This window comes from Sardina pilchardus, chromosome 16 (assembly GCF_963854185.1).
Source record: "Sardina pilchardus chromosome 16, fSarPil1.1, whole genome shotgun sequence".
NCBI classification, from domain to species: Eukaryota; Metazoa; Chordata; class Actinopteri; order Clupeiformes; family Clupeidae; genus Sardina; species Sardina pilchardus.
The window spans coordinates 27,210,297-27,222,918 of record NC_085009.1 but is presented as its reverse complement, the minus strand read 5'-3'; the positions used below and the strand labels follow the sequence as shown (position 1 = coordinate 27,222,918).

The following is a 12,622-nucleotide window of genomic DNA, read 5'->3' as shown; positions in this document are numbered from 1 at the left end:
TGTGTGTGTGTGTGTGTGTGTGCACGCATGCAAGAGAGAGAGTGGTGTGTCTCCCTCTCCCTCCTGTGTCTAAATGAGTTCTGATGTGTTTTGATTGGGGGGAGGTGTCCAGGGAGGGGGAGATATTTAGGGGTTCAGATAGGTTAGCGATTGATAAGACGTTTAGTAATTGTTTGTGTTGTGTTGTTCATTGAGTAACACTGACCTCTGGTGGATCCCCATCACAAGATGAGACAACTGCATCATCAACTAGATGTACCACAAAGCGGTACAAAATATGACCGCCGTGGAGTCCTGCACTGTGTCTCCGCAAAAATGAATCTCCCTTGTCAATTTGTTTCCATCTCCTACTCCTTCCCCTGCTGCAACTTCTATATATGTAAATTAGTGTGTGCATGTGTGTGATTGCTTTTGTGTATGTGTGCTTATCTGTGTGCTTCGCTGCATGGTGGTCATAATAATATCTGTGTAAATATGTGTGTAGAATTGTGTGTAGCCTACAAATAAAGTGTGCATAGAAAAGTGTCTGTGGTGAAAAGACTGTCTGTGACTGTCTGTGACTGTCCGCCACTTCGCTGCATGGTGGACATAATTAGACACACCTTTTCCCCATCAGCCATATTTACGCTGGAGTTCTCCAAAAGACCTTTTTCCAGGTTGCTGACAGGATGGCTCACCACCAGGCTCAGCACAGATCAACTGTGTGTGACATTCTTTTAACCTCAAGTGCTCAAGATGCAACCAAGCCACCTCCCTTTTATGGATCTCAATCCTCTGCTCATGGAGGTTCAGTATGGTAGCACCATATCTTTCCTGCTCAGCTATCCGATCCGGTATTCCCAAATGCAAGAGAATGGCCTTAACAATGTGAGGTTTCTTGACAAACTCTGATGCCTCTACTTTACAGTAACATACCACTTGGAGTAGCTGACCATTAGGCAGTCTGAAAAGTCTCCATCTGGTGATGCCCTCAGCCACATAATTAGCTTGACAGAAGTCTGCCATAATGAAACAAACAACAAACAAACAAAACTCTGAGGTGTCTACAAGTCTGCCAGAACTTGACAGCACACCAAGGCAAAAATACAGTCCAACAAAAATGGCCCTAACCTATCCTAACACAATGGGCAATGCAATTCTCATCCTGAGGGGTGTCTTATGCCATCCTTCAACAACATCCATTAACGTTGACACTCAGCTGTTATCAAGGTTCTTTTCCTGTTTGCTGAAATATCGTTCTTGAATAATTAATATTAAAGGAGGTCCCAGTGTACAGCTGCTGTTGTTCTTCTGATGATCTCCTGGCCAGCACCTCTGCTTGGGTGTACATTCCTCCTCCTTGTTGTTTCATGTAAAGTGAATGCAACAACATCCACTAACCTTAATGTGTGCAGTCTGCAGTGTGGATCCTGCAGTAAAGCACAAAGCTGAGTCACTCCCAAGACTCCTGGTATGCGTCCACTCAGATCCAGCTCAGTCATGAGTAAGGGGTTTGAACCCACAGCTGAAGCCACAGCAGCACAGGCTTCCTCAGCAGCACTACTTTTCAGGAACCTAGAATAGAATAGAATAGAATAGAATATATACTTTTTTGATCCCATGAGGGAAATTCAGTTCTCTGCATTTAACCCAATTTAACTAAATTAGTGAACACACAGCACACAGTGAACACACAGTGGGGTGAATCACACAACCCAGAGCAGTGAGCTGCCTGCCCAACCAGCGGCGCTCGGGGAGCAGTGAGGGGTTAGGTGCCTTGCTCAAGGGCACTTCAGCCATGGACTGGTAGGGGATCGAACCGGCAACCCTCAGGTTACAAGCCCGAAGCCCTAACCAGTAGGCCACGGCTGCCCCAAACCTTGACAAATAAGGAGGAAAACAAACATTTTATCTCATCTGACATAAATATCACATACACACACACAGATATCACATCATATGGGAATAAAAATAATAATTTTACCGGCCTGGCCTGGCGCTGCAGCTTTAATTATTACAGGTTCAGTTTTCTCTGCAGGACCGTAGCTCTTCAAATGTACAGTAAGTTCATATCCGCTCATTAGAGAGTAGGCCTGTAGCGAGGAGTCGATGACGTTGACTAACCGACTTCAAAATATCGTCGACGTCATATTTAGGCGTCGACATATCGCCAGAAGACAGGAGTAAAAAAAAACAAAACAAAAAACACTTGAGTCACAAAAACAATGAACAGTACGCACTTCCTAAAACCAAAAAAGCCTTGCACAAAGCCCTGAAAAACTGCTCGCCTGAGGTGGTCGAATGGGAACAAACTGCACACAGAGTTAACGGTTGTGGTAATTTATAGGAGTCAAGCGTAACAGGGGGACGCCCACCAGATGTGTACGACACGAAGCACAATGGAATGCCACTCTTAATATTTCCATCAAAAAACGCAACATGTCAACGTAGGTTCGCTAGTGTCAACTAGGCGGAGCCCAACAATGTCCAAGTCAGGGCTGTGCGCAGTGGTCATTAATGAATCCATGTTTTATGAGCATTGAGAACACTTAAATGAACATCACATCCAAGTGTTTTAGGGCTCGTATGAGTTGCACTAACGTTACCAAAGATGTTCAATGTTAGCCCTCAAGAAAAGCTAATCATGCCATAGGGTTGCCAACCGTTCCGTATAATATGCTCAATGGTGTATGAGTGTTCATTGAATGCATGCGTGTGCGCGTTTGAGCGACAGAAACGGAAACTAGGCTACACAATAACGTTGTTGCCAAGGCTCCGATTCAACCTGTTGGAAGGGTATTTTAACTTCCATAGAAACAGAGCAGAGACTGTACAATAGTCTACATTATTTAGCATTGAGTAATGTTTAGTCAAATTTGAATATAATATGGTCAAAATATTGTAGCTTTAGTCTTTCATTTAAAGATCTTCAGATTAGTGATTTCCGCTTGTAGGCCTATTATGTTTCCTGGATCATTACATTCAGGCATTGAAATGGAATGTAATTTTGAAAGCATATCAATGTGTTCTCCATTTGCCTACCAGAATGCTTGCATGAGGGAAACATCCCAAAACAATAGCACCCATATAATTGTTGGTTTCAGAAGTAGGCTATTTCTCATGCAACCATGCAAAAGCATCCCCATTTTTATTTTCTCATAGTTGGCAATTAACCCTACATAGCACTGCAATGAGTTTAAGTGTTGCAACTGCATTGATATTGGCCGGGTTTCCCAAAATTGTTAAGAAGCTCTTAAGTGCTAAGAACTTCTTAGGAGCGTTGTAAGAATGTTCTAAGAACGCTCCTAAGAAGTTTTTAGGACTTAAGAGCTTCTTAACGATTTTGGGAAACCCGGCCATTGTGTGTTCAGAACAAAGCAAATATTTTTATCTTGGTGATTTTTGTATATACTATTTTATGGATACATTATGGTTTTTATTAATCGAACAACAGAAAAATAATCGTTAGACTAATCGTCCAATTAGTCGTTAGATTAGTCGACTAATCGATAAAATAATCGCCCGATTAATCGTTTTAAAATAATCGGTTACCCCCAGCCCTATTAGAGAGCAACTGAATCTCATGAACAAAAGGCATTTCCACCACAACAAAAATCCAACTGCAACAAGCTTGTTTAAATACTGTATGTTTTTGTGTGAAATGTAACACCTAGTGATAATATGTGTATGTATTTATGCTCAGCAAGCATAATTCCACATTTATTTGGCATGTATTACAGTAATCAATCAATAGATAATTTATTCTTCATAAAGAACGAGATGGTGTAAGGCTACTGGTGTATTTAGCGTTTATAGACTCCTAACATACTGTCTGAATAAGTGACTTATAATGACAGAGTAATGTAATTTATTATGACAATCAATTAGACGGCTATAATGTTTATATTTTCTATTTCTATATATTACTATATATCAGTAAGCTTAGATCAAGACCAGCTAGTTGCATATTAACAATTTAACCAGAATAAATCACCTATTGAGTAAAAATAAGACAATTCTGAATAAAGACCTAATAAATGTATAATGACACTTTATACAGATGTTATAGGGCATTAATAAATACACATAATAACTATGTATTAATGGTTAATTCATGGCTCCATAAAATAAAGTGTTATCAAAATATTTGATATCACAACTGCACTATCCACTGTTTTCCCAGAAGTGTACTCTACTTACTGGATATTTCTCAGCGTACACTGTGGATCGTCCTTCAGGTCTAAAAGCAGTTTTACTCCTGATCGCCCTGGATCATTTCCTCTGAGATCAAGCTCTCTGAGGCAATTGGGATTTACCCTCAGGGCTGAAGCCAGGCTAGCATAGCCCTTCTTTGTGATACTGCAGTCAGAGAGTCTAGAAGGAAAGGATGATTTAGTAAATGTACTACAAAACACACAATAGTATCCCAAAGTACCTCTAAAGGTTTTACAGGCAGCATGTTGTTAGGCAGCGTTTCCCCAGCAATACTGTAGTTTAGTACACTGAGTAAAGAGGATTTGATTTAGGGTGGTTTCACATCTGTAGTTCTCTTTCAGTCGTTCACGAGACATCACCATGATGGGATGTATTATCTTTGGCACACTTACCTACTGAACCCTTTTCTAATCACTGCCCTTTTAAGGCTGTGTCCTTGTGTTACAGCATTTAGAATGCTCGCAAGAGCACCACTCGTTCTCTTGCACCTTTCAGTTACTGCTGAATGCGTGAACCCCTTTTTCTCATAGACACTTAGAGCTCTGGAGATCAGCAGGCATTACCCCTGAGTATACTAACGGTATCTCACCCTAACAGGTAGATGATGACCATTCAAGATAACTCTCTGTCAGAGCCACACTTTTTTGGAATAGTCTGCCTGTTGAGTTAAGGGAGTGTAGCAGTTTTGTCATTTTCAAAACACATCTTAAAACTTGGTTTAAGGACAATTACAATTGCCATCATACAGCAAATGCTTAAGCCCACAAACATTGTTTTATTATTGTTTTGTTTTTTTTTTTTTTTTTCTTTTCTTTCTTTTCTCTTTGTACTTATAGGCTACTGTATTCATATGTATACATATATGTATGTTCATATGTAGGCTACTGTAATTAATTAAGGGTAAGGGAGGGCAAGGTTATAGGCAGGGAATATCTGTCTGTTTGAGGGTATGTTCATTGCTGATGTATTTAAACTTGTTATTGTATTTTATACCTTTTGAATTTTAGGGTGCCTTTAAGATCTGGCTAGGGACAACAGATGGAAATTAGCTCTTGTAGCTAACTCTGGCTTGTTTACAGCAAGTGGCTTGTCTGTTGATTAATGAGCACTGTCCCTATCAAATAAAAAATAAATAAATAAAAAATATGGAGGAGGTGCAGGTGTGACGACTACATTCCCACTGCAGACAGCCACCATCGACGCTCTGCTTTCAGGCTACCCTCTGTGCCTTGGGTGGTGATGTTGACGCCTCCCCACACACAGCTCAAAGGCACCGGTATGTCATGGAAACCCCTTGGCTCTCCTGCTTTGCTGACCAGCATTAAGTGCTCCTTTCACTTCCCCCAATCAGCTTTGAGGGTGCTGCCACCCTCGGTGTGCTGCCAGATGGAGGGCAGCACACCTTTGAATCGGGAGACCTAGTTTCCAGTCGTGAAGAGGAGGCAGCATTGTCGGAGGAGGCTTCACCTACCCTTTCCCTCTCCATCCCACGCCCGCCCAAGCCTACGCCACTCGCCAGGGAGTTGTGTGCAGTTCACTTCCCTGTTCCTCCTCCAGATGCCGACCATCGAACCATCAGTGGCTGCTTACCTCGCCTGCACATCAGCACCTTGGCAAGACAAGCCTTCATCCCCCTCCAAGCCACCGCCAGCTTGGGCGAAAAAGCCTTCGCTTGTGTGGACCAAGCTGGCCACATGCTGAACACAGTCCCCTTGTTGCAGGTTTACTCAAAACTCTCTCTCAGGTCACAAACTATACCATTATGGATTTATGATAAGCCACGGCCTGTTCGGGGCTACAGTGGTTAGTTTCCCTCCATGCTCCAATAGGAGCCAGCATCATCAGAGGAGAAGACCGCTTCACCTACTGTAGCCTCTCCATCTCCGTCCCACGCTTGCCAGTGAGTTGCACGCAGTTCACAACGCTCCTACTCCAGATACCAACCATTGAACCATCCGTGGCGGCTTACCTCGCCAGCTCACTGGCACCATGGCACCGTGGCAATACAAGCCTTCACGCCCCTCCAAACCACCACCATCAAGGCAAAAGCGCCTTTGCTTGTGTGGGGCAGGCTGGCCGCCTGCTGAACACAGTCCCCCTGCTGCAGGTTTACCAGGTGGACTTACTCAAGACACTCTCTCAGGTCACAGATGATACCGTTACGGAGTTAAAATAACCCTGCTGAAAAAAACAGCCTGACCAGCTAAAGGTGGTTTGCTGGTTGACCAGCTTGTTAACCAGCTTATTTGACCACCCTTTGATGGTTAACCAGCTAGACCAGCAAAACTCTCGCGAAAACACACCTTCAGCTGGTTTACCCAGCTTATGGTAATTCAGCTGGTTTTGATTGTCGTACCACCTTAAGCTGGTCATTTTAGTTGGTGTTGCTGGTCTACATTGCTGGTTTTTACTGGCCACGCCAGCTTATGTAGGTTATTCTAGAAAACCAGCTTGACCATCTTTGTCAAGCTTGACAGGCTGGTCACCAGCATGACCATCTTAAACCAGTTGTATCCCAAACGACAGGCTGGTCACACCAGCACGACCAGCTTCCTCAGATGGTCACGCCAGCATGTCTAGCTGGTGGCCTAACCAGCTACACCAGCAAAGACCAGCAATAATAACTGTGTTTTGGGCAAAGACCAGCAAAGACCAGCTAAAACCAGCTACCAGCCTAAGCTGGTTTCTTGCTGTTTTTTTCAGCAGGGAAGCCACGGCCTGTTAGGGGCTGCAGTGGGTGCGATGAGAAGAAAATTCGAGTTGGCTCAACTCGGCTGCCTCTGTGACCTCCTCCCGTGTAGGCAAGGAGTCCGACAGCACCTCAGCGCCCGCAGAGGCCACAGCAGCCATGGCAACAACCATGCCTACGTCAGGGCTTGACATCAGCAACATCCAGTGGGTAGAGCTCAGATGAAGATCTATCTTTTGCCCTGCCCTTCCGTTCGGACTACATCCGTCACGCATATGCACATCAGACTCACGCCCCCACTTCCGACTTCCGACCCCAAGATTGGAGGTGGACATGCTGTGCCCTCCTGTGCTCTACACGGTCCCAATTCCTCACAGTATTATAATGCAAGCACCATGAACTCTGACTCTGACTACGGCTGCAGTAAAGGAGCCTGTGAAAGTAGCAAAGCACAAACATCCCTCCCTGCCCAATGTATCCGCTGCAACAATGCAACAATGCACTGGTAAACGCCTCAAGCATACAGCATGTACAGTACTCCAGCCCCCTCAGTGCTACACTTAGTTCAGGGCACAGTTCGGTCTGTTCGGTCGGTTCACCGCACAATATTAGTGGCTAGCACCACACAAATGACATCAATGAGCCCTCTCTCCTCACAGGAGGGGGACACATTCTCTTCACGAGCCGAATACGGCCTGCGGACGCCATCTTGTGTCCACTCCTCTCATGTGTCAGGCATCACGCCAAGCGGTGCGCCACACTCTTTGCCAAACATTAAACCGTTATTTACCCAAGCACCCCTTCACCGCAGGCAGGGCTGGGCTTTACCCCTCGAAGCTTGACATGCATGCATGACCATGTGGATAATAAACACAGGTTCCATGGGCTACATACTACACTTTGCCCACACACCTCCCCAATTCAACGCTATCCTTCGTTCTGAGGTTAAGAATTTACAACTTGATAATGTTGAGTACATATGATGTGTAATGGGTGTGTGTGTGTGTGTGTGTGTGTGTGTGTGCGTGGGCATGCGTGTGTGTGTGTGTGTATGTGTGTGTGTCTGTGCGTGCATGCATGTGTGCATCAGTGAGGTGAGTGAGTGAAAGAGAGATATTGATAAAGGGTAAGGGAGAATGAAAAAATGTGTTTGTGTGTTTGTGTCAGCTTGGGCACAAAGCAGGTGGGGAGTTTGACTGGGGTGCTACACCTGTCAACCTGTAATGCAGGTGGGGAGTTTGACTGTGGGGTTACACCTGTCAAACTGTAATGCAGGTGGGGTTTGACTGGGGCGCTACGCCTGTCAACCTGTAATGCAGGTGGGGAGTTTGACTGGGGCGCTACACCTGTAAAACTGTAATGCAGGTGGGGAGTTTGACTGGGGCGCTACACCTGCCAAACTGTAATGCAGGTGGGGTTTGACTGGGGCGCGACGCCTGTCAACCTGTAATGCAGGTGGGGAGTTTGACTGGGGCGCTACACCTGTAAAACTGTAATGCAGGTGGGGAGTTTGACTGGGGCGCTACACCTGTCAACCTGTAATGCAGGTGGGGAGTTTGACTGGGGCGCTACACCTGTCAAACTGTAATGCAGGTGTCCTCAGGTGAGCTTTGGGAAGACAGATGCTCCTGTGGAGCAGAAGGGCACAATCCCACTGGCTGTTCCCACCAGACTGCCATTTCACTGCTGCTATGGTGATAAGAACTCCCCACATCCCCCACATCCCCCTACACCCTGCCCACACACTGGACACGACACTATCATGACACATGAACCCTAAACCTAACTTGTCATGACAAACACAGATGCCTTCAATTACAGTGTAACCGAAATATCTTACCTGAGTATCTCCAGTGCACAATTTGGGTTACTCAGTCCAGTACACAGTTTTTGAACCCCAGTATTTCCAATACTGTTGTCACTGAGGTCCAGATGTTTCTGCTTTGAAGATGCTTTGGTGAGAACAGATGCAAGATCTGCACAGCTCCTCTCTGTGAGCCTACAACTGTTGAGCCTTGAGGGAAAATATTTGATCAGTTACTAGAATCTCTGGGAAAGACTTATATAAGTAAGTGACACGTTATGCTTCTTCTTAATATCAACTTAAGTACTGTTATGCTGAATTTCAAAAGGACAGAAAGTCACCACCAAACAGGCCCTTCCACACCCTACTCATACCCATGCCCACACTGCATCAAAGTTTGTGGCTCCAGAATTGGCCTCTTGAGCCATCTGAAGATCCACAAAAAGGACCCCCCAGGAGCAGGAGGACTATCATACTCGACACCGAGTGATCGCCGATGATGATGATGATGTGTATGTGTGTGTGTCTGTGTGCGTGCATGCATGAGTGCATCAGTGAGATGAGTGAGTGAAAGGGTGAGGGAGAATGAAAAAATGTGTTTGTGTGTTTGTGTCAGCTTGGGCACAAAGCATGTGGGGATTTTAACTGGGGCGCTACACCTGCCAACCTGTAATGCAGGTGGGGAGTTTGACTGGGGCGCAACACCTGTCAAACTGTAATGCAGGTGTCCTCAGGTGAGCTTTGGGAAGACAAATGCTCCTGTGGAGCAGAAGGGCACAATCCCACTGGCTGTTCCCACCAGACTGCCATTTCACTGCTGCTATGGTGATAAGAACTCCCCACATCCCCCATATCCCCCTACACCCTGCCCACACACTGGATATGACACTATCATGACACATGAACCCTAATCCTAACTTGTCATGACAAACACCGATGCCTTCAATTACAGTGTAACCGAAATATCTTACCTGAGTGTCTCCAGTGCACAATTTGGGTTACTCAGTCCAGTACACAGTTTTTGAACCCCAGTATTTCCAATACTGTTGTCACTGAGGTCCAGATGTTTCAGCTTTGAAGATGCTTTGGTGAGAACAGATGCAAGATCTGCACAACTCCTCTCTGTGAGCCTACAACTGTTGAGCCTTGAGGGAAAATATTTGATCAGTTACTAGAATCTCTGGGAAAGACTGATATAAGTAAATGACACGTTATGCTTCTTCTTAATATCAACTTAAGTACTGTTGCTGCTATTTCAAGCCAAAACATATTGTATTTCTACTCACAGAGCTTTTTGGGATTCCTCCACTACTGGCTGCAGCCTTAGGAGACATTCATCAGACCTAAGGTACTTCTTCAAGTCAAACACATCCAGCTTTTCTTCTGATGTCAGAAGCACAAACACGAGAGCGGACCACTGTGTGGATGAGAGTTTGGCTTCAGAAAGTGTCCCAGCACTCAGGAAGCTCTGGACCTCCTCCACTAAGGAGTGATCATTGACTTCATTCAGACAGTGGAAGAGGTTTATAACTCTTTCTGATGATGGAATCTCCCTGATTTTTGTCTTGATGTAACTAGCTATTTCCTCTTTGCGTTCATCCTGTATTTTCTCCAGTAGGCCATATAGGCGTCTCTGGTTGGATTCCAGTGAGAGGCCAAGCAGGAAACGGAGGAAAAGATCAAAGCGTCCGTCTTCATGTTTCAAGGCCTTGTCCACAGCATTCTTATGTAAGGTGCTCATGGATTTGTGCTCTGGTCGTTGTTTCAGATCCAGAGGAAGATCTCTGGGGTCTTGCTCTGAGGTCATGAGGTCTATTCCTTCAGTTATAAACACCAGCATGACATAAAAAGCTGCAAGATACTCTTGGATGCTCAGATGAACAAAACAGTACAACTTTTCCTGATGAAGGCTTGGCTCTTCTCGAAAGATCTGGGTGCAAATGCCACAGTGTACTGCTGCCTCTGTGACATCAATATGACTCTCTCTCAGGTCGTCTTCATAAAAGATCAGATTGCCCTTTTCAAGCTGTTCGTAGGCCAACTTTCCAAGAGCAAGGAGACTAGCCCGGTTCCACTGTGGATCTGTGGCATGAACTCCTTCAAACTTCAGACTTCTTTGCTTGGTTTGAAAAACAAGGAAACACGTGTACATCTCCGTCAAAGTCTTTGGAACTTCCTTACATCCTTCAGTCTGAAGAAGACGTTCAAGCACAGTAGCAGCAATCCAGCAAAACACTGGTATGTGGCAGATAATGTGGAGGCTTTTTGATGATCTGATGTGAGAGAAGACTTTGGTGGCAAGATTTCGATCACTGATTCTGTTTCTGAAGTACTCCTCCTTCTGAGGGTCGCTGAATCCTTGTACTTCTGTAACCCGGTCAATGTTCTGAGGCGGGATTTGATCAGCTGCTGCTGGTCGAGAAGTGATCCAAAGTAGGGCAGAGGGAAGCAGATTACCCTGGATGAGATTTGTCAGGAGAACATCCAATGAAGTGGCCTTTGTCACTTCAGTCAAGACTTCATTTTTCCGGAAGTCTAGTTGGAGTCGACATTCATCCAGACCATCAAAGATGAACAACACTTTGTACTTCTCCTGGCTGGGAAAAGTTAACTGCTTCATTTCTGAAAAGAAATTGTGGAGGAGTTCCATAAAAGAAATCTGTTTGTCTTTCATGGGGTTGAGCTCCCTAAAAGGAAGTGGAAATATGAAGTGGACATCCCGGTTTTCTTTTCCTTCAGCCCAGTCCAGGATGTACTTCTGAACGGACACGGTTTTGCCAATCCCAGCTACTCCCTTTGTAATGACACTTCTAATTGGTTTGTCTTGGTCAGGTAAGGGCTTAAAGATGTCTCTGCATTTAATTGATGTCTCTTGTCCAACTGGTCTCTTGGATATGGACTCAATCTGCCTGACTTCATGCTCCTCATTTACTTTTCCACTTCCTCCCTCTGTGATATAGACCTCTGTGTAGATTTTTTCCAGCAGAGCAGAGCTCCCTTGCTTGGGTATTCCTTCAAACACACTCTGGTACTTGTTCTTGAGATTTCCTTTCAACTCAATTTGACAAACTACATCCTGTTCATCTAATTCACAAAAATAAAACATAATACAATACAATTATGTTTAGATAGCCACAATAAATAAGAAACTAGTTTCTGTTTTATTGTAGCTTATTGATGACAACATTTGTAAATATCAAAACACTTCTTACTTTCTTCCAATTTGTCAGCAATATGTTTCTGCTTCATGTTCCTCAGGAAGTGCAGTGCCATCTTGAGAGCCCCTTCTCTGGCATCACTCTCATCCTGCTCTTTACCCTCAAAGTTTTCTTGGTAATCTGGACTCACGATCTTCTGGAATCTCCCAAGCTCATTCTTCACAAAGATGATGATCTTCTTCTCAAGTAACTGGTAAACAAATACCTGGTTACACTTTGCATTTACTGTCAAAAATCCATCATGGTCATTCTGTGATGATCATTATCAAATGTGTGCAAACAGTGTGCTGCATAACATGGCTGCATCCAAACCTGGAATATCTGCTTGAGGTGCCCCTGAGTAACTGACTGGTCACAGACAGCATCTGGTTTCCATCCTTCCATTTGGCCTCTGAGTATTTAAAAGTAAATAATAGTGTTTACATTTTGTTACATTTATTTAAGTTTATTTTGAAAATTGTTTTGTGTTTTCCAACACAGCCCTGGCTCCGCTCTAGAATCTTTGGTGGGCACCTGCAGACACCACTATAGCACTCATCAGAAACACATGTTGTTAGTGCTAAAAACCCACCGGGAACTGAAAGGAGGTATCAATTTATTTGCCTGTTGATTTTAAATATCAATCACCAACCTTATATTTAAGGCCGAAACATACTGTATATTGCTTTCAGAGATGGTCTAAGCAAGTTTGTCAGAATAATGTTTGATGTGCTCGCC

General features: G+C 44.4%; 1 protein-coding gene across 2 annotated transcripts in view; it reads right to left on the bottom strand.

The window, feature by feature from the left end:
• The window catches only part of LOC134059781 (NACHT, LRR and PYD domains-containing protein 12-like), a 37,124-nt gene extending 24,832 nt beyond the window's left edge, over nt 1-12,292 (bottom strand). For both annotated transcript variants that reach the window (XR_009935071.1, XM_062516285.1), the window contains exons 1-7: nt 12,218-12,292; nt 11,900-12,095; nt 9,974-11,771; nt 9,659-9,832; nt 8,724-8,897; nt 4,180-4,353; nt 1,381-1,554 (exon numbers count right to left, since the gene is read on the bottom strand). Coding sequence is in view for 1 of the 2 variants with exons in the window: in XM_062516285.1 (XP_062372269.1) it covers nt 1,381-1,554; nt 4,180-4,353; nt 8,724-8,897; nt 9,659-9,832; nt 9,974-11,771; nt 11,900-12,095; nt 12,218-12,289 (2,762 nt within the window). In the remaining variant the exon portion in view is untranslated. The remainder of the gene's footprint in view (nt 1-1,380; nt 1,555-4,179; nt 4,354-8,723; nt 8,898-9,658; nt 9,833-9,973; nt 11,772-11,899; nt 12,096-12,217) is intronic.
• Nucleotides 12,293-12,622: the final 330 nt, after the last annotated feature.